The sequence below is a fragment of the Homarus americanus genome, unplaced genomic scaffold (genome assembly GCF_018991925.1).
Source record: "Homarus americanus isolate GMGI-L3 unplaced genomic scaffold, GMGI_Hamer_2.0 scaffold46197, whole genome shotgun sequence".
Taxonomy (NCBI): domain Eukaryota; kingdom Metazoa; phylum Arthropoda; class Malacostraca; order Decapoda; family Nephropidae; genus Homarus; species Homarus americanus.
The window spans coordinates 8,152,641-8,172,358 of NW_024723050.1; the positions used below are offsets into that span (position 1 = coordinate 8,152,641).

The 19,718-nt window shown below is 48.1% G+C and overlaps 1 protein-coding gene across 1 annotated transcript in view; it reads right to left on the reverse strand.

The window, feature by feature from the left end:
- Positions 1-4,279: 4,279 nt before the first annotated feature.
- Positions 4,280-19,718, reverse strand: part of LOC121863323 (potassium channel subfamily T member 2-like) — a 103,771-nt gene continuing 88,332 nt past the window's right edge. Inside the window, exons 7-9 of the mRNA XM_042361946.1 lie at positions 18,545-18,728; positions 5,112-5,276; positions 4,280-4,475 (exon numbers count right to left, since the gene is read on the reverse strand). Of these exons, the coding sequence (XP_042217880.1) occupies positions 4,350-4,475; positions 5,112-5,276; positions 18,545-18,728 (475 nt within the window). The 3' untranslated portion in view covers positions 4,280-4,349. The remainder of the gene's footprint in view (positions 4,476-5,111; positions 5,277-18,544; positions 18,729-19,718) is intronic.

Genomic DNA, 19,718 nt, shown 5'->3' on the forward strand with positions numbered 1-19,718 from the left:
TAGAGGGGCAGGTGTTGGGGGAGGGCGGGTGTTGGGGGAGGAACGGGTGTTGGGGAGGAAGGGTGTTGGGGGGGAGGGCCGTGTTGGGGGGAGGGCAGGTGTTGGGGAGGCAGGTGTTGGGGGAGGAGCAGGTGTTGGGGGGCAGGCGGTGAGGGGGAGGCAGGTGTTGGAGGGCAGGTGCTGGGGGAGGCAAGTTGGGGGAGGGACGGGGTGTTGGGGGAGGGGCGGGTGTTGGGGAGGCAAGGGGTGTTGGGGAGGGCGGTGTTGGGGGGAGGGGCGGGTGTTGAGGGGGGTGCTGGGGAGGGAGTGTTCGGGGTGAGGGGGGAGGGGCGGCAGGGGGTTGGGGGCGACGGGCAGGGTTGGGGGCGGGCAGGGGTTAAAGGGCAGGGGTTGGGGGGCGGGGGAGGTTGGGGGCGGGCAGGGGGTTGGGGGCGGGCAGGGGTTGGGGGCGGGCAGGTTGGGGGGCGGGCAGGGTTGGGGGCGGCAGGGGTTGGGGGCAGGCAGGGGTTGGGGGCGGGCAGGGTTGGGGCGGGCAGGGGTTGGGGGCGGGCAGGGGTTGGGGGCGGCAGGGGTTGGGGGCGGGCAGCTGGACCATTACTGTAGTAAGGAATTATTGTTATACTCTCAGGTGTGACTGTGGCCCAATCGTGGGAAGCTACAGTATAGTTCACCATTAAAAGCATGAATGTGACCAAGCGTGTGACGTCAATTTAGCGTGTACCTTCTGCATTATTGCTATTCATCTGTTCTGGGCAACAGCCATATTGGATTTCAGCCGCAATTCAGTCTCTCATCCACCCTTCACCCGCTTGAAGACGTCCTCCAGCTCCTCTCCTGCACTGTGTTAATGACCCAGCCAGCAGCATCGTTAGTGTATCAGCGAGGTGGTGATTACTAACGCCGGATATGTTAGAAAAAAACCCGCCTGGTTTCATAACGAGCGAGTTACCGATGTTTTTGTTGCCAGGTGTCGGGACCTGGATCTGATTCGATATGTGGAGTGAATCAGGAATGGCAACACCTGGTGCAGCTCGCCGGGTGACTGCCCAATGAGGAAGACGTCCCTGAACAAGATCTACGTTAGAGACAAGCTTGTTATGGTTCTCCATGATAGATTATATGGGAACTCTTAAAGGGGCTTTGTCAACCGGCCGGGTCGGGTATAAACCGGTCAATAAGAGTATTTAACCATGAACTAAATATTATCTCGAAAACTGACGAACACCAGATAAAGGTTAGACAAGACATTATTATGATGGACTTTATAATGACTCAGGTTAAACCGCCCGGAGAAACACGATCTGACGAGACAGGAGGAGGAAGAGGAGGATACAGGGTACTGTATACTCCGTAGAAACAAGAGGCGGCGTAACACAATGAAGAACGGGGAATCACTCACACAAGAAGAAATCACCAGGTGACGACTTCAAAGACCTTAGTGAAGATGACCTAAAACTACCACAACGAGAGACGACAAACAGGGGAAGGAAGTAAGTTGTCATTTACCCAATATTAAAAACAGTGAACAAACAGAACCAACAATTACTAGTCATCAACCCTCAATGCTGGGAAAGTCATACTAAACAAGGTAAGAAAGATATACCATGGTAGAGCATAAGTAGAGTTTAAGAGAACAAACATAACGGGAAAACAGACTCGCTGAGGCTAGACTGGCAGACACAACAGTAATATGAAAAACAGCTTTGTACAGTATTCATATTTTTCAAAATAGAGTTCAAGACAGTGTAAAGGAGAAGGAATATGGTACTAAGAGCACTCGACAGTAGTATAAGTACCACAAGAAACCAGTACAGTACAATGGTTGTGTAAACTTTGTCGATGGCGTCAGAGAACTATAGCCGAGAGGTTCCCGCAGCCATGGGAGTAAAACAAGGAAGCATAGTGTCCAACAATGTTCTACATACGAGTATAAGTTATTATAGCAAACAGATTATAAGACCAGGAAATTAGAACCAAAATTAGGAGAACATTATTTAACACATCTAAACTTAGCCAAAAGTCCACCATGGAAAACAACTTGAGTGACAAATGAGAGTGGAAATTGGTGCACTGAAAATCACTACATTAAAAACGGCAGTTAAAAGTATTGATACAGAACCAGAACACCATTAAAATTTTACATAAATAAAACTGTGTTAAATCAGATGTAACCAAAGCATTTATCTGGCGGGAACTGCGAAGATCCAGAGCACAGGACAACACTCTACAATTACAGTGAGAGAGGTAACCATTGACAAGAACATCTACAATATATCATAAGTCCTCCAAGTATCGAAGTAATCAACAACTCGGTAAACTAGGACACACAGAACCAGGTAAGATAACTGAGAGGATGTTTCAACAGACTGTGTAATGAAGCTCCCAGGTAGTCGAGACTAAACAGAATCTGAAATGAAGACACGAGGAGGAAGACGAATATCATGGACGATATAACAAAAGTGAAACAACAAAGTTTGGAATATTTGAGATATGTCTGGCTGCGAGGGAACGAACTACTCTCCTAAGTTGATAAAAGGAGGAGAGGGACGGATGGATGGAGGGGAAGACCATAGAGGAGGAGGATGGTGGTGGTGTCGAGGTGAAGGCCACAACATAAGCGGACAGTTAGTGCCTGAGTACAACTACACGCCGCCCCTTCGTATAATGGCGGTGGTGCATCAACATTAAGTAATTCTAAGAGTCTGAGTCACACCCACCCTAACCTAAGCCAACCCAACCTAACCTAACCTAACCTCCAACCTAACCTAACCCATCCCAACCCAACCCACCCTAACCTAAGCCAACCCAACCTAACCTAAGCCAACCAAAAATCAGGTTCACGTCTCGGGCCAGCAGTTCATCTGATTAAGGGAGACGCTGCTGGGATAGGTTTAGGTCTCTTCCAGCTAACAAGAGGAGTCATGTTCCTTGGTAAGGGAAGACACACCTAAAGGATGCCTGTACTGTATAATCCTAATTAATTACCTGTTCATCTCCCATAAGTTGTTTTTCTGTGTTTTCTTCCTCGTTAGTTAGAGTACTTTTGTTTATCTCTTTTTTCCAGGCATTTCTTTGGTTTATGACACCGATCTAATTTATCGCAGAAAGATATTTAGATTTGGTCAGATCATTTCCTTTACGGTACGTTGGCCTACAAGCCTAGGTAAGGGGGTCATTGTTTCCTAGGTCAGGGGGTCATTGTTTCCAAGGTGAGGGGGTCACTGTCTCCTAGGTAAGAGGTCATTGTCTCCAAGGTCAGGGGTCACTGTCTCCTAGGTCAAGTATCAACATTTTCTTACCTGAGCTACCTGGTCAGTAAGACGGTATATTACAGTGGGAGGTTTTCAGGATAATTTTTTTTCCATATATAGTGACTACAGGAGGTGTTGAACAGGTGTGGTCAGTACAGTGTTTACTAGTGAAAGGTGTTAGGCAGGTGTGGCTACTACTCTTTAGCTATGGAAGGTGCAGAACAGGTGTGGCCAGTACTCTTTATCAATGGGAGGTGTAGGGCAGGTGTGTAGTAAGATATAGAACAGGAAAACAGGGATAATACTCACTGGCCGCGGAGGTGTAGGAGCAGTGTCACCAGGGTAGAGATGCCTGGACTCATGCAGTTGTTGGCCAGCAAGGCGTACTTAAACTCGTCCTCACAAACTACGTGCTCGGCGAACTTCACGTGCAGCTTGTTCTCCGGCCGGAACACCTGTAATGTACTGGGCACGTTAGGAGCAAGAAGTCCTTCCACGACCTTGGGATGGTGTGTCCTGTCCCTGGGGAGGGCGGAGAATCATATGAGGAGGTGGTGGTGGTGGGACGACCCTTGTGTGTGTGTGTGTGTGTGTGTGCACTTAAAATCTAACCCAGAGAGAGTTGTGGAGTTTAGTGATGTGGGTGGTGTTAGTGATGGGTAGCAGGCTAGGTGGTGAAAATATAGTAACAGGCCATGCAGCTGGTACTGTAGTATAAGTGTTATGAACGTTACAACTGTCCTGGATAATGCAACTCATGTATGTACTGTATAACACAAACCTCATGAATAACACAACTCTCATGAATAATATAAATCACATGAATAACTTAAACCATGAATAACACAAACCTCATGAATAATATAAACCTCATGAATAATATAAATCACATGAATAATATACAGTAAATCACATGAATAAAAACACCCATAAATAATATATGTCGCGAATAATACAACTACTTGAATGATTCACCCCCCACCATCATCAGCCAATAACTATAGAATCATCAGATATACTCACAGCGGCGGTCTTATCAGCATAGAAGTCTGGCAGCGAGGATGAAACACGCCTCAGCTTCACTCATCCTAGCCCGTGTCAGGTCCCCGTTCCAAGACACGACCCTTGGATGTATATGACGCGCCATGCCCACATTGGTACCTGTAGGATCATCTTCATCGTAGGATCTAACTCCATCGGCGATAACAACACGACGAAGTAATCCTGCGGGGTCAATCATAGGCTGCTGTAGTCTAGTGTAATAATGTTATTGTTTTTATACTGTGTTTATATCAACCATTGTCTCTACAGTGTATTTAATCAACCATTGTCTCTACACTGTATTTAATCAACCATTGTCTCTACACTGTATTTAATCTACCATTGTCTCTACACTGTGTCAAGAAACTCCCTGACCTGTATGTATATGTGTGGCCGAAGAGACTCCCTGACCTATAAGTGTAAGTATAGCCAAAGAAACTCCCTGACTTCTAAGTGTGGCCAAAGAGATTCCCTGACCTGTGATTGTAAGTGTGGCCAAAGAGACTCCATGACCTGTAAGTGTGGCCAAAGAGACTCCCTGACCAATAAGTGTAAGTATAGCCAAAGAGACTCCTTGACTTGTAAGTATAGCCAAAGAGACTCCCTGACCTGTAAGTATAGCCAAAGAGACTCCCTGACCTGTAAGTATAGCCAAAGAGACTCCCTGACCTGTAAGTATAGCCAAAGAGACTCCCTGACCTGTAAGTATAGCCAAAGAGACTCCCTGACCTGTAAGTATAGCCAAAGAGACTCCCTGACCTGTAAATATAGCCAAAGAGACTCCCTGACCTGTAAGTGTGGCTAAAGAGACTCCCTGACCTGTAAGTGCGGATGGGCGTAGAACTCGTTAAGGAAGTCCATGATAGTGTCGGCTTGAAGGTTGGTGGAGCAGACGACCACATGACGCTCACTCTGTGCCCGGTGTGCTGAGTACGTCCCTCCGAGCTTCTTCCTCTCCATCCACGTGAAGGCCAGCTGCTCGAACTGTAAACAACAACGACGTGTGAGAGAGGAGGTACGAGAGGGAGAGAGGAGGAGATGTAGAGGAAATGAGGAGATGGAGAGAAAAGAGAAAAATAAATAAGAGAAGCGAAGTAGAGAATAAGAGAAAAGGATAAGAAGAGAGAGAAGAGTCATCATACACCCTAGGAGATGACGAGTTATTATCTTCCTGGTGGTCACAACACGCAAAGACACGTCAGGTCCTCTAGGGGGGGTCACGTCAGGTCCTCTAGGGTGGGTCACGTCAGGTCCTCTAGTCGTCAGGTCCCTAGAGGGTCAGGTCATCAGGGGGGGTCACGTCAGGTCCTCTAGTCACGTCAGGTCCTCTGGCAGGTCCCTTCAGGAGGGGGTCACGTCAGGTTCATGGCCGTCAGGTCCTCTCTCACTAGGGGGGGTCAGGTAGTCCCTCAGGGTCACGTCAGGTCCCTCTCACAGGTCAGGGGGGTCACGTCAGGTCCTCAGGGGGTCACGTCAGGTCCTCTAGGGTGGGGGGGGTCAGTCAGGTCCCCTAAGGGGGGTCACGTCAGGTCCTCTAAGGGGGGTCAGGTCCTCCCCTAAGGGGGTCACGTCAGGTCCCTCTAAGAGGGGGGGTCTCAGGTCTCAGGTCCTCTCAGGGGGGGGGTCAGGTCCCTTCGCCAGGTCCTCTAAGGGGGGGCCGTCAGGTCCCTCAAGGGGGGGGCTCACGTCAGGTCCCCGGTCACGTGGGGTCCCAAGGGGGGGTCAGGTCAGGTCAGCCCTCTAAGGGGGGGGGGGTCAGTTGTCAGGTCCCTAAGGGGGGTCACGTCAGGTCCTCAAGGGGGGGTCAGCTCAGGTCCCTCTAAGGGGGGGTCACGTCAGGGGTCACGTCAGGTCCTCTAAGGGGGGGGTCAGGTCCCTCACGTCAGGTCCTCTAAGGGGGGGGGTCACGTCAGGTCCTCTAAGGGGGGGGGCCGTCAGGTCCTCTAAGGGGGGGTCACGTCAGGTCCCTCTAAGGGGGGTCACAGGGGGGGGTCACGTCAGGTCCCTCTAAGGGGGGGGGGTCAGGTCTCCAAGGGGTCAGGTCCTCTAACGTCAGGTCCCTCTAAGGGGTCACGTCAGGTCCCTCTCAGGTCCCTCTAAGGGGGGGTCAGGTCCCTCTAAGGGGGGTCAGGTCTAAGGGGGTCGTCAGGTCCTCTAAGGGGGGGTCACGTCAGGTCCTCTAAGGGGGGGTCGTCAGGTCCCTCAAGGGGCGTCAGGTCCCTAAGGGGGGGTCACGTCAGGTCCTCAAGGGGGGGGCATCAGGTCCCTCTGGGGGTCACGTCAGGTCCTCTAAGGGGGGGTCACGTCAGGTCCCTCTAAGGGGGTCACGTCAGGTCCTCTAAGGGGGGGGGTCACGTCAGGTCCTCAGTCCAAGGGGGGGGTCACGTCAGGTCCTCTAAGGGGGGTCACGTCAGGTCCTCTCAAGGGGGGGGTCACGTCAGGTCCTCTGGGGGGTCCCTTCTGGGGGTCACGTCCTGGGTGGTAAATCATCTTTAAATATAATTTATCTAAAAATATTCATCTCATTTAACCTCCACAAACACATGGCAGTAGAGATCACAAGGGTAAAGATTAATTATCAAAAACGTAAAATGCAAAATAACGCCAAGAACTTAGGAACTTACAAAAAAAATTAAAAGAAATCCGATGTGTAGTGGAAGGTGTATGTTAGCCAAGTGACTCTCAGGTAACGTGTATAGTTTGGTTGTATCATAATCACTACACTACATCATGTACTCACTCGCCTCAGTTGGTTGACAGTCACTTCAACAGACAGTTTCTTGATGTAATGAAAACTTGTGTTGTATTTTTCTGCTGTCATCAAAACGCCAAATACTAAGAGCAAGATTTTATCATGGCTCTATTTCCCTCAGACAATCATGGCTCTATTTCCCTCAGACAATCATGGCAAGACCACAGACAATCATGACTATTTCAGACAATCATGGCTCTATTTCCCTCAGACAATCATGGCTCTATTTCCCTCAGACAATCATGGCTCTATTTCCCTCAGACAATCATGGCTCTATTTCCCACAGACAATCATGGCTCTATTTCCCTCAGACAATCATGGCTCTATTTCCCTCAGATAATCATGGCTCTATTTCCCACAGACAATCATGGCTCTATTTCCCTCAGACAATCATGGCTCTATTTCCCTCAGACAATCATGGCTCTATTTCCCTCAGACAATCATGGCTCTATTTCCCTCAGACAATCATGGCTCTATTTCCCTCATATACTCGTACGTCTGCCAGGGCCGCACGTGGTCAGTTGGCCAAGAAAAGGTTTGTTGTTGTTATGTTATGTTATTATGGGAGGCTTCAACAGGCGAGGGGGGAGGGGCGGTGTTGACAGTAACCCACACGAGGAGGGAGGTTCCTTCACTGCCTGGGGACACGAGTCAAGTCAAGGTTCCTCGGTGCTTCTCTTACAGGGATCCGCCTCACCTACCTGACGTCAGGATGGTCACGTGGAATTGCCCTATTAATCAGTGAAGGTAGTGGGAGGTGAGGGTGAGGAGACGGTGAGGCAAGAAAGAGGGGGCAAGCACACACGCGCACACATTCTCCTGGCCCCCCCCCCCCAAAAAAAAAATCAAATCACACAAGTATCACCTGAGGCTTACGACCTTACTGCTCTTCATTCTTCCCACACTTTACTACTGAAGGATATTCGTTATTCACACCGTCGTATACCTGTGTAATGCTTTGATATATGCAGTTACTTACACTATATTATATGTATAAATAATCTTTTTTAATAGCTAGGTGCGTCCCCGAGCAGTCAAGTGAACCTGTGGGAGTGGGAGAGCAGTGTCAAGAGGTTTATGTGTGTGTGGGGAGGGGTTGGCCGGTTGGCCTGCCGAGAGTTACTACCACTCTCCATCATCCATGAATCTATCTAGCCTCCTTTTAAAACTTTCCAGCATTACAGCACTTACTACAAAGTTGCCAAGCTTGTTCCACTCGTCCACTACCCTATTTGTGAACCAGTTTCTTCCTATCTCCCTCCTAAACCTAAACTTATCCATATTAAATCCGTTGCTACGAGTCCTATCCTGCTCGGATATTATGAGAACTTTATCTATACTTCCTTTATTGATTCCTTTCACCCACTTAAATACTTCTATCATATCTCACCGCACTCTTCGTCTTTCTAGGGAATGCAAGTTTAGTTTCTTTAATCTATCTTGATATGGAAGGTTTCTAAGTCCCGGAATCATTTTCATCATTCTTCGCTGCACCGACTCCAGTGAATTGATATCCATTCTATAATAAAGGCACCAGAACTGAACAGCATAATCGAGGTGCGGCCTGGCGAGCGTAAAAGATATAGTTGCAATATGACCTCCGCACTCTTATTACTTACATTTCTAGATATAAAACCCAATACTCTGTCTTATTTCGAACATTAACGCTTTTTTCTCTAGGCCGTAGGTCCGGGCTTACAAGTACCCCTAAGTCTCTTTCACAAGTCGACTTCTCTCGGTTGATGTTGTTAAGGCTGTATACAGTGCCATTATATGTTCTTCCAATATTAAGTACGTTGCACTTGCTGGTGTTGAATTTCATTTGCCATTTTTCTGACCACTCATGCAGTTTATTTAAATCCTCCTGTAGTGCATTTGCATCCTGCCCTGAATTAAACTGTCGCCCTATTTTGGTGCCCAGTACTGACCCCTGGGGAACCCCACTGGTTACACAGCCCCACTCAGATTTAACACCATCTTCGCCGACCCTCTGTGTTCTATCGGTGAGCCATGATTTTATCCAATTTAAAACTTTCCCCTGAATACCATGAGCCTTAACTTTTCTCAGAAGCCTCTGATGCGGTACTCTGTCAAACGCTTTGCTAAAGTCTAAGTAAATAACATCGTAAGTTTCCTCATTATCTACTACCTCGAAGACTTTCCTAAAAGACGTCAGCAGATTTGTTAGACAAGATTTTCCCTTTGTAAACCCATGTTGAGAGTCGTAGATTAATTTGTTTTTCTCTAGATGCGATCGGATGCTATCTGCTATAATTGATTCGAGAAATTTCCCCACTACTGACGTCAAAGTAATCGGCCGGTAATTTGACGCTGATGCTCTGTCTCCCCTTTTTAATATGGGTACTGTACTACATTTGCCTGTTTCCACAAGTCTGGCACAACTCCAGTGTCTAATGATTTTGTAAATAAATTTACGAGAGGTCCGCTAATCTGTTCCTTACACTCTTTCAAAGCTCGAGGGAAGATTTCTTCCGGCCCTGGGGATTTTGTGTATGGGGAGGGGTAAGGAGATGTGGGTGTGGGGAGGGGTAAGGAGATGTGGGTGTGTGGGGAGGGGTAAGGAGATGTGGGTGTGGGGGAGGGAAGGAGATGTGGGTGTGTGGGGAGGGGCAAGAGATGGGTGTGGGGAGGGAGTAAGGAATGTGGGTGTGTGATGTGGTGTGGGGAGGGGTAAGGAGATGTGGGTGTGGGAGAGGGGTAAGGGAGATGTGGGTGGTGGGGAGGGTAAGGAGATGTGGGTGTGGGGAGGGGTAAGGAGATGTGTGTGTGTGGGAGATGTGGGTGTGGGGAAGGACAGATGTGGGTGTGGGGAGGGGGGGAGATGGGTGTGTAAGAGATGTGGGTGTGTGGGGAGGGGGTAAGGAGATGTGGGTGTGGGGAGGGGTAAGGAGATGGGTGTGTGTGGGGAGGGTGGGGAGATGTGGGTGTGTGGGGGAGGGTAAGGAGATGTGTGGGTGTGGGGAGGGGGTGGGGAAATGTGGGTGTGGGGAGGGGTGGGGAGATGTGGGTGTGGGAGGGTGGGAGATGGGGTGTGGGGAGGGGTAAGGAGATGTGGGGTGTGTGGGGAGGGTGGGATGTGGGGGAGGGGGTGTGGGGAGATGTGGGTGTAAGGGAGGGGGTGGGGAGATGTGTGTGTGTGGGGAGGGTGGGGAGATGTGGGTGTGGGGGAGGAGTGGGAGATGTGGGTGTGTGGGTAAGGAGGGGTGGGGAGAGATGTGGGGAAGGGAGATGTGGGAGGGGTGGAGATGTGGGTGTGGGGAGGGGTAAGGAGATGTGGGTGTGGGGAGGAGTAAGGAGGTGTGTGTTTGTGTGGGAAAGGAATGTTTGAAAAGCAAAATTAAATGAATTTGAAACGACATTTATATGTGACTGGGATCACCTAAATAATAATAATAATAATAATAATAATAATAATAATAATAATAATAATAATAATAATAATAACAATAATAAAAATAATAATAATAATAACAATAATAATAATGACAATAATAATAATAATAATAATAATAATAATAATAATAATAATAATAATGACAATAATAATAACAATAATAATAATGACAATAATAATAATGACAATAATAATAACAATAATAATAACAATAATTATAACAATAATAATACTGATACTACTACTACTAATAATAATACTTTTTTTAAATCGGTCGAGCTCGTCCACTCAACTCCATCCAGTAACCAGTGAAACCCATCCACCAAAATAACATTAACCACAACAAGTAAATCACTATATCAATCACACTAACTCGTGCTTACATAAATTCAATATCTTCCTCATTTTTCTCTTTTATTCTCAACAATAACATTAACTCACCAACTTCTATAGGATCTTTTAACACAGAAAATAAAAGCAAGTTAGATTTTGTTTTTCAGGGATTGTGTTCGTGTTTTGTTTTTGCCGAAGCAGTGAGTCGTGGTGGGCGTGACAGAGTGGTCATTATCGCCTCCCTCCCAGCTAGTGGCGTTGTTATTCACCTTCACAGACCTTTAACGTTGTAGAGTAAGGTGCCATACCAGGGCCACACTACCATCATCTGCCATACCAGGGCCACACTACCATCATCTGCCATACCAGGGCCACACTACCATCATCTGCCATACCAGGGCCACACTACCATCATCTGCCATACCAGGGCCACACTACCATCATCTGCCATACCAGGGCCACACTACCATCATCTGCCATATTAGGTGCCACACTACCATCATCTGCCATACATCTACCATCATCTGCCATCACCATCATCTGCCATATTAGGTGCACTACCATCATCTGCCATACCAGGGCCACACTACCACCATCTGCCGCCATAGGTGCCACTACCATCATCTGCCATACCAGGGCCACACTACCATCATCTGCCATACCAGGGCCACACTACCATCATCTGCCATACCAGGGCCATCTGCCATATTAGGTGCCACACTACCATCATCTGCCATACCAGGCCGCACTACCATCATCTGCCATATTAGGTGCCATCATCTGCCATCACCATTAGGTGCCACACTACATCATCTGCCATACCAGGGCCGCACTACCATCATCTGCCATATTAGGTGCCACACTACCATCATCTGCCATACCAGGGCCACACTACCATCATCTGCCATACCAGGGCCACACTACCATCATCTGCCATACCCAGGTATATATACGAGGTTTCTCTTCCTATTAATGTCGGGTCAGACAGTAGACACACGACATTTACTGTTGACTTCTATACCTCACACCTCGACCAGTAGTTATCACCTGCCGAGTGTCACATCATTAAATGAACATATTCACGGTTGTTGACACATCACATTATATTAGGATTCAGAAAGAACAAAGGACACTGCAGGACACGTGGTGATATTGTTGAGAGACGACACCCACGACCCGCTGCTGGTGACAGAGGGGGACCATAAGGGCCGTCTGGGCTGTGTACTTATACCAATAGTGAGGATTTTCCTGCGTGGAGGCGTCTTGGGCGGGTCAGCTGCCGTCTCGAGGAACACCCCCCCCCCCTCCCCAGCCTCCTTCCTTCACTCGTCAAGAAAGATGAAACTCAGTCCAGGATTTCCACCCTGATGGTGTAGCTGTTAGTGACGATGTATCGCAGTTACATGTCGATGTTTAGTTATAACACACAATGATGTACAGTACACCAGTGTTTTCAGAAAAAGTTCATGTGATTCTTTGCCCATATCAATGTACAGTACAGTACAGTACATTATGTGGTTGACGTATCTGTTTGTGTAAAATTTTATGGTTCAGTTTCTCTTGTTAATCATTTCCATTAAAACGAAATTTCTCGTTCAATACAATCACCAAATTTAAAAGCTTAATTTAGACCCTTGATATAAGTAATGATGACGTAAACTTGACATTCCGTATTATATATATATATATATATATATATATATATATATATATATATATATATATATATATATATATATATATATACACACACACAATCAACACCTCAACCCGCCAGGACTCGAACCCACGGCCCACTAGCCCATGAATGTGACCGGGGAACGCTAACTGCTGGACCAACAGGATACTAAAAGCAATCTTAGACTTTGTTATATTTCACACAAAGCCTGTTCAACGAGCTTATGGCGCCGTGAACCTCTAATGGGGACTACCCGTATCACGTAGGTGGTCAGAGTAACGTTTTACCAAATCCGGCTTCGAAACACGAGGATCCATATATATTTCATTAGCCCAATAGCACCCGGACTTCTGCATACAATCAACACCTGGCGGGTTGAGGTGTTGATTGTATGTAGAAGTCCCGTTATATATATATATATATATATATATATATATATATATATATATATATATATATATATATATATATATATATATATATATATACGAGCAAGTAATCTTTTGTTTGTGTTCACATGTTAGTTTAATGAAAAACAAACATGTGCTGTGCGTGTGTTGGTTCGTGTGTTAGTGTCATTAGCCTCCTCGTGTGTGTTGGTGTGTTGTGTTGGTTCTGAGAGCACAGTACTATACTAAACCCGTGAACTGTGAGGTGTGGCGACCCTACCTACACCCATCACCACACCTTTAACACCACAACGTTAACACTACCTACACCCACCACCACACCCCTAACACCTACACCAACCACTCCCCCAATACCGCCTACGCCCACCATCACACCACCACCACCACCACCACCCACCACAGCATCAAGTACACAAGAGTTACTTTCGAGGATCTCTTCCAGGTCTCTTGAGGATGACAGCCTCAGGACCCATACAAAGCTTCCCCGTCTACATCACCGTCGCCGCTCCCGTATGACTGTTAAACCTGAGTGACGGAGAATTCACTTCATGACTCGAGAACGGTACCGCAACTACTGGTTCATACGACCACCACCAGGAGAGGCAATGGTCGTTCAGGCACCAACAGTGATGGTCTGGTTAATGAGTATGAATGACCAACGACTAATTGCCGAAACTCATCCCCTGCCAAGGCTAAAGAACTCGCGGGGGTCAGGTGTTTCAAACTTCAGAGGCGACGTGTCCATGGACCAGAGAGACGCCAGAGGAACGAGATGGGTCATGATAAAAAAAAACTCCGTCTGACTCCGTGAATCAATCCTTCCGACATGAACAATGTGAGGTTTGATAAAAGAACTCTTGAATCCACTCTGTACTCTCAACACTAATCGTCTCCGTGGAACAATCAACCTTCGGTCCTATTACCTGTACTGTTAACAAGACAATTAGTTCTACACCACTTACACTGAAGTACTTTCGAGTGACACTACTGAACCCGATCACTCCCGGCTAACATTAACTCTACACCAGCACCTTCGTGACGGGTTACCGCCTCCCTCCAAGATTAATATGAAGTTTTAAGTTAACTGAGTCTGTAAAGGTGATCAATAAACAATGTACAAAATTTCACCCGGGTTCTTGACACATACAATACCTCCTGGGCGGCTTTGTGTGTACACCACACCCGTAACATACACCTTCAACTGGTCTCAGTCAGCCCAGCGCTCTACTGATCTCGACACTCTTGTTGAGCGGACTGAAGAGGTTTTTGGCGCCCACCAAAGTAGTCTGCCCACAATACACAATCGCTCAGAAACACTGGGTGGGTGAACCCTCAATGCCACTACCACTTTTCACTACCTAACTTGACGTAGATGGATCTAGGACCGTCCCTGCATCAGGTTGGAGCGTCCCGAGGGTGTTGTCTCTCATCCATAACCTGTGACCTGTCTTCCTCGGGTTGCCGGTGCTGGACCATCCCTCCCAGGCTTATATCTTTTGCCTCAAGCTATAAGCAAGATTAATAAAAGTAAAGCGCCAGGTGTAGACTGAAATAACCATTCAACTGGAGAAGACCTGTTGATACGTGATAGTGGTGTCCTCAACGGCCAGAGACAGTTATCTGCTGTATATTTCCCACTCCCGCCAACAGTTCGGAGGGTGTCCGTCTGCCGTCATTGTTAAATTTAGTTTCTACTTTATAATTTTACACATAACTTCAGATTTTATTTAAATTTCGGTTTAAATAATTATTATGTGAGATTACTGCTGAAGTTTGCTGGTCGCGTTACTACCCCAGGGATCATCGCAGGTAATACTCACTGATTATTTTAAATGATCGAGGAAGATGGTCGACTTAGGTGTTTACAGTACTTATACAGCTTGACTGTCCTGCTGATAGTCTGGACTGAGGCTCCCCAGGTGTTATAACTGCAGACTTATGACGTAATGTGAGGACGCTTCCGCGGGGACCTCCTTCACCTACGGTCACATTATTTGTAAAAAAAAACCCAAAAAAAACACACCAATATCATAAACCTCAACTCTCATCGTTTTCTTGTTCTTATTTTCCTCTTTTATAAATTATATAAGAAAAGTCCGGCGCCATTACACGCCTGAATCCACAGGTCTTGTTTCCCTGGCTGGCTCCTCCGCTCGCAACACACGGCTCATTTCTCCAGGAGGATGACCTTTGAAACTTTCTCAGGCGAATAATTTCGAAACGTTTTGATATAAATCAGGTATTTATCTTATTTATTACACTGATTTATTAAATATATATTTAATTACATTCCTCTGTCTACCTTATATTTCTTATTTACTTTTTATCTACAAGTAAAACTCTACTTACATAAACAACACTCGTACTTACAATGATACAGCACCAAGCCACGTTAAACCAAGGAAAGCCGAGGTGGTGGGACAAGACTGGAGCGCCGCTGTCAGTCCTCACCACAACTCTCAGCTCTTTCTGCCGGCGTAAACAAAGGCAGTTTCCAGCTCAGACATACACAAAAGAAATTTTAGGAGCTGCTAGGAAGAGTTGAGTGACTGTGTGGAAGTAACCAAGGAACAAAGAATACGACTGCTAGAAGGAGACGTGATATGTGGCGGGTTTTATTGTCCCAGGAGGCACTAAACACTGGCTGGGGCGACACTGTTCATCTCATAGTGTAAGTTCTCTCACCGCTCTGTCGTCTTCACTGGCATTATAAAGTGACACTCTGTTTTCTTGAGGGAAATATTAAACTTTCATTACTTGTTGAGTCATGACAGAGGTAACGTCTTGTGTGAGTCCACCTGAGTGTGGCACCAATCACCTTAATGGCCTACAAGGCGACTTTGTGGGGAAGATGGCACTGTGGAAGGTGTACAATGACCACGCGTTGCTTATTCACCCTCCTCTACCCCCCTCCCCCAAGCTTCTAAAAGTATTTATACACCCAAACTGTAATCACATCACACACAACTGAACAACAACAGGACGAGGAAGGTAAGGAGCAGCGTCACTACTTACACTGACTTACCTGAGAGTTAGAACAGGAAAATTTCGTTCGAGTGGACTATTAGTACTTACTGAAAACGTATGTATGTATGTATGTATGTATGTATGTATGTATGTATGTATGTATGTATGTATGTATGTATGTATGCATTTTTCCATGTATACTAATCATTTCAAGACTTGGATAATGTGGTACGTTGAGAGAAAATGGTACAAGGTGCTGGGAATGTGACCTACGGGGTGAGGGAGACACACCTGGCGAAGGAACAACACCTGGCGAAGGAACAACACCTGGTGAGGGAGCAACACCTGGTGAGGGAGCAACACCTGGTGAGGGAGCAACACCTGGTGAGGGAGCAACACCTGGTGAGGGAGCAACACCTGGTGAGGGAGCAACACCTGATGAGGGAGCAACACCTGGTGAGGAGACACACCTGGCGAAGGAGCAACACCTGGCGAAGGAACAACACCTGGTGAAGGAACAACACCTGGTGAGGGAGCAACACCTGGTGAGGGAGCAACACCTGGTGAGGGAGCAACACCTGGGTGAGAGAGCAACACCTGGCGAAGGAACAACACCTAGTGAGGGAGCAACACCTGATGAGAGAGCAACACCTGGTGAGGGAGCAACACCTGGTGAGCACCTGGTGAGGGAGCAACATACCTGGTGAGGGAGCAACACCTGGTGAGGGAGCAACACCTGGTGGAGAGCAACACCTGGCGGAACAACACCTAGTGAGGGAGCAACACCTGATGAGGAGCAACACCTGGTGAGAGAGCAACACCTGGTGAGGGAGCAACACCTGATGAGGAGCAACACCTGATGAGGGAGCAACACCTGGTGAGAGAGCAACACCTGGTGAGGGAGCAACACCGGTGAGAGAGCAACACCTGGCGAAGGAACAACACCTGGTGAGGGGAGCAACACCTGATGAGGGAGCAACACCTGGTGAGAGAGCAGCCTGGCGAAGGAACAACACTGCAACACTCAGGAGGGAGCAACACCTGGTGAGGGAGCAACACCTGGTGAGAGAGCAACACCTGGCGAAGGAGAGAGCAACACCTGATGAGGAGCACCAGAGAGCAACACCTGGCGAAGGAACAACACCTAGTGAGGGAACAACACCTGGTGAGGGAGCAACACCTGGTGAGGAGCAACACCTGGTGAGAGAGCAACACCTGGCGAAGGAACAACACCTAGTGAGGGAGCAACACCTGGTGAGGAGCAACACCTGGTGAGGGAGCAACACCTGGTGAGAGAGCAACACCTGGCGAAGGAACAACACCAGTGAGGGAGCAACACCTGATGAGGGAGCAACACCTGGTGAGAGAGCAACACCTGGCGAAGGAACAACACCTAGTGAGGGAACAACACCTGGTGAGGGAACAACATCTGGTGAGGAAACAACATCTGATGTATCCCCCACACGTCACATGAGGGAGGCTGTTGATGGTTGCCGCCTATTTCACGTCCAAGCGACTAAGAAAGAACGAATTTGAGACAACATATGCCTCAATTTCGTGACTATAGACCAGAAAATAACTGAAGGAGAAGTAGAGGAGGGGGAGAGGGGAGGAGGTGAAGGATAGAGGTGGAGGGGAAGGTGGAAGGGTAGGGATGGTGGAGGGAAGGTGGAAGGGTGGGGATGGTGGAGGGGATGGTGGAAGGGGTAGGGATGGTGGAGGGAAGGTGGAAGGGGTAGGGTTGGTTGAAGGGGTGGGGAGGTGGAGTAACTTCTGATAACTGTCTTGTCTGAGGAGTGAGGCGGGAAGGAGGAGGGGGAGGGATACATCTTGGTCGCCATAGTGAGTCAGGGAAGACATCACTTTAGGCATTGTCTCTTCAGAATCACCTACCCACATCACACCAGAGTCCTTACCCACATCCAATACACGCACGTAACCCCATCCACATGGCCACACACACACCCCACACACGTTATTTCCCTATCCATCACACTAAGGGGTGAACCTATCACCACCACCACCTCATTAAACCATTCAATAAATAATTTCCTGAGACGAGGCGCTGTGTGGAGGACGGCGGGGAGCTCGGGCGGGTGGGGAGTATCACACCTGCTCAGGGAGGAATTTACCAGGGTTGGGAGGATATTACTTGTGTGGGGAGGATAATAGCAGGGAGGGGAGGACAATATCAGGTTGGGGAGGAGAATACCTGGGTGGGGAGGATATTATCTGTGTAGGGAGGACATCACCTGTACGGGGAGGACATCACTTGTGTGGGAAGAACAATACCTGTGTGGGGAGAACAATACCTGTGTGGGGGAGAACAATACCTGTGTGGGGGAGAACAATACCTGTATGGGGAGAACAATACCTGTGTGGGGAGAACAATACCTGTGTGGGAGTGGGGAGAACAATACCTGGGGGAGAACAATACCTGGGGGGGGAGAACAATACCTGTGTGGGGAGAACAATACCTGTGTGGGGAGAACAATACCTGGGGAGAACAATACCTGTGGGGGAGAACAATACCTGTGTGGGGAGAACAATACCTGTGTGGGGAGAACAATACCTGTGTGGGGAGAACAATACCTGTGTGGGGAGAACAATACCTGTGTGGGGAGAACAATACCTGTGTGGGGAGAACAATACCTGTGTGTGGTATGGAGAACAATACCTGTGTGGGGAGAACAATACCTGTGTGGGGAGGACGATAAGAGCCACACAGATCATAATGACCATAAACAACTGAGAGGGCCAGATGTCGGGCACGAAGTCTCCATAGCCGACGGTGGAGAAGGTGACGATCACGTAATAGACCGCCTGGAAGAGGTTGAGATGCCGGTGACCCGCCCGCTGGAAGTGTTGGATCCCACACACGCTGACGACACACAGAGAGACACGGGTTATGAGGGTGTGGTGTAGTGGGGAGAGGCTGTGTAGTGGGGGCTGTGGGTGTAGTGGGGAGGCTGTGTAGTGTAGTGTGGGAGAGGCTGTGTGGTGTGGTGGGGAGAGGCTGTGTGGTGTGGTGGGGGAGAGGCTGTGTGTAGTGGTGGGGAGGCTGTGTGTGGTGTGGTGGGGAGAGGCGTGTGAGAGGTGTGGTGGGGGAGGCTGTGTAGTGTGAGGCTGTGTGGTGGGAGAGGCTGTGTGGTGTAGTGGGAGGCTGCAGTGTAGTGGGAGGAGGCTGTGTGGTGTGGTGGGGAGGCTGTGTGGTGTGGTGGGGGAGAGGCTGTGTGGTTGTGGTGGGGAGGCTGTGTGGTGTGGTGAGAGGCTGTGTGGTGTGGTGGGGAGGGCTGTGTGGTGTGGTGGGGAGGCTGTGGTGTGTTTTCTGTGGTGTAGTGGGGAGAGGCTGTGTAGTGTAGTGGGGAGAGGCTGTGTAGTGGGGAGAGGCTGTGTAGTGTAGTGGGGAGAGGCTGTGTAGTGTAGTGGGGAGAGGCTGTGCAGTGTAGTGGGGAGAGGCTGTGCAGTGTAGTGTTGCATATATAGTGTAGTAAACAAGAGTTACAGGAGTGAGTTACAAAGTAAATGAGTTACAGGAGTGAGTTACAAAGTAGAGGAGTTACAGGAGTGAGTTGCAAAGTAAATGAGTTACAGGAGTGAGTTACAAAGTACATGAGTTACAGGAATGAGTTACATAATAAAGGAGAGTCAAAGAGTTACCTAACAAAACAACACATACCTGAAAACCAACACACCTGACTCCTACGACACACACCTGGTAGTCACGACACACATCTGACACGACACATCTAAGACTCACCTAGCACACCAAAGACTCACCTAGCACACCAAAGACTCACCTAGCACACCAAAGACTCACCTAGCACACCAAAGACTCACCTAGCACACCAAAGACTCACCTAGTACACCA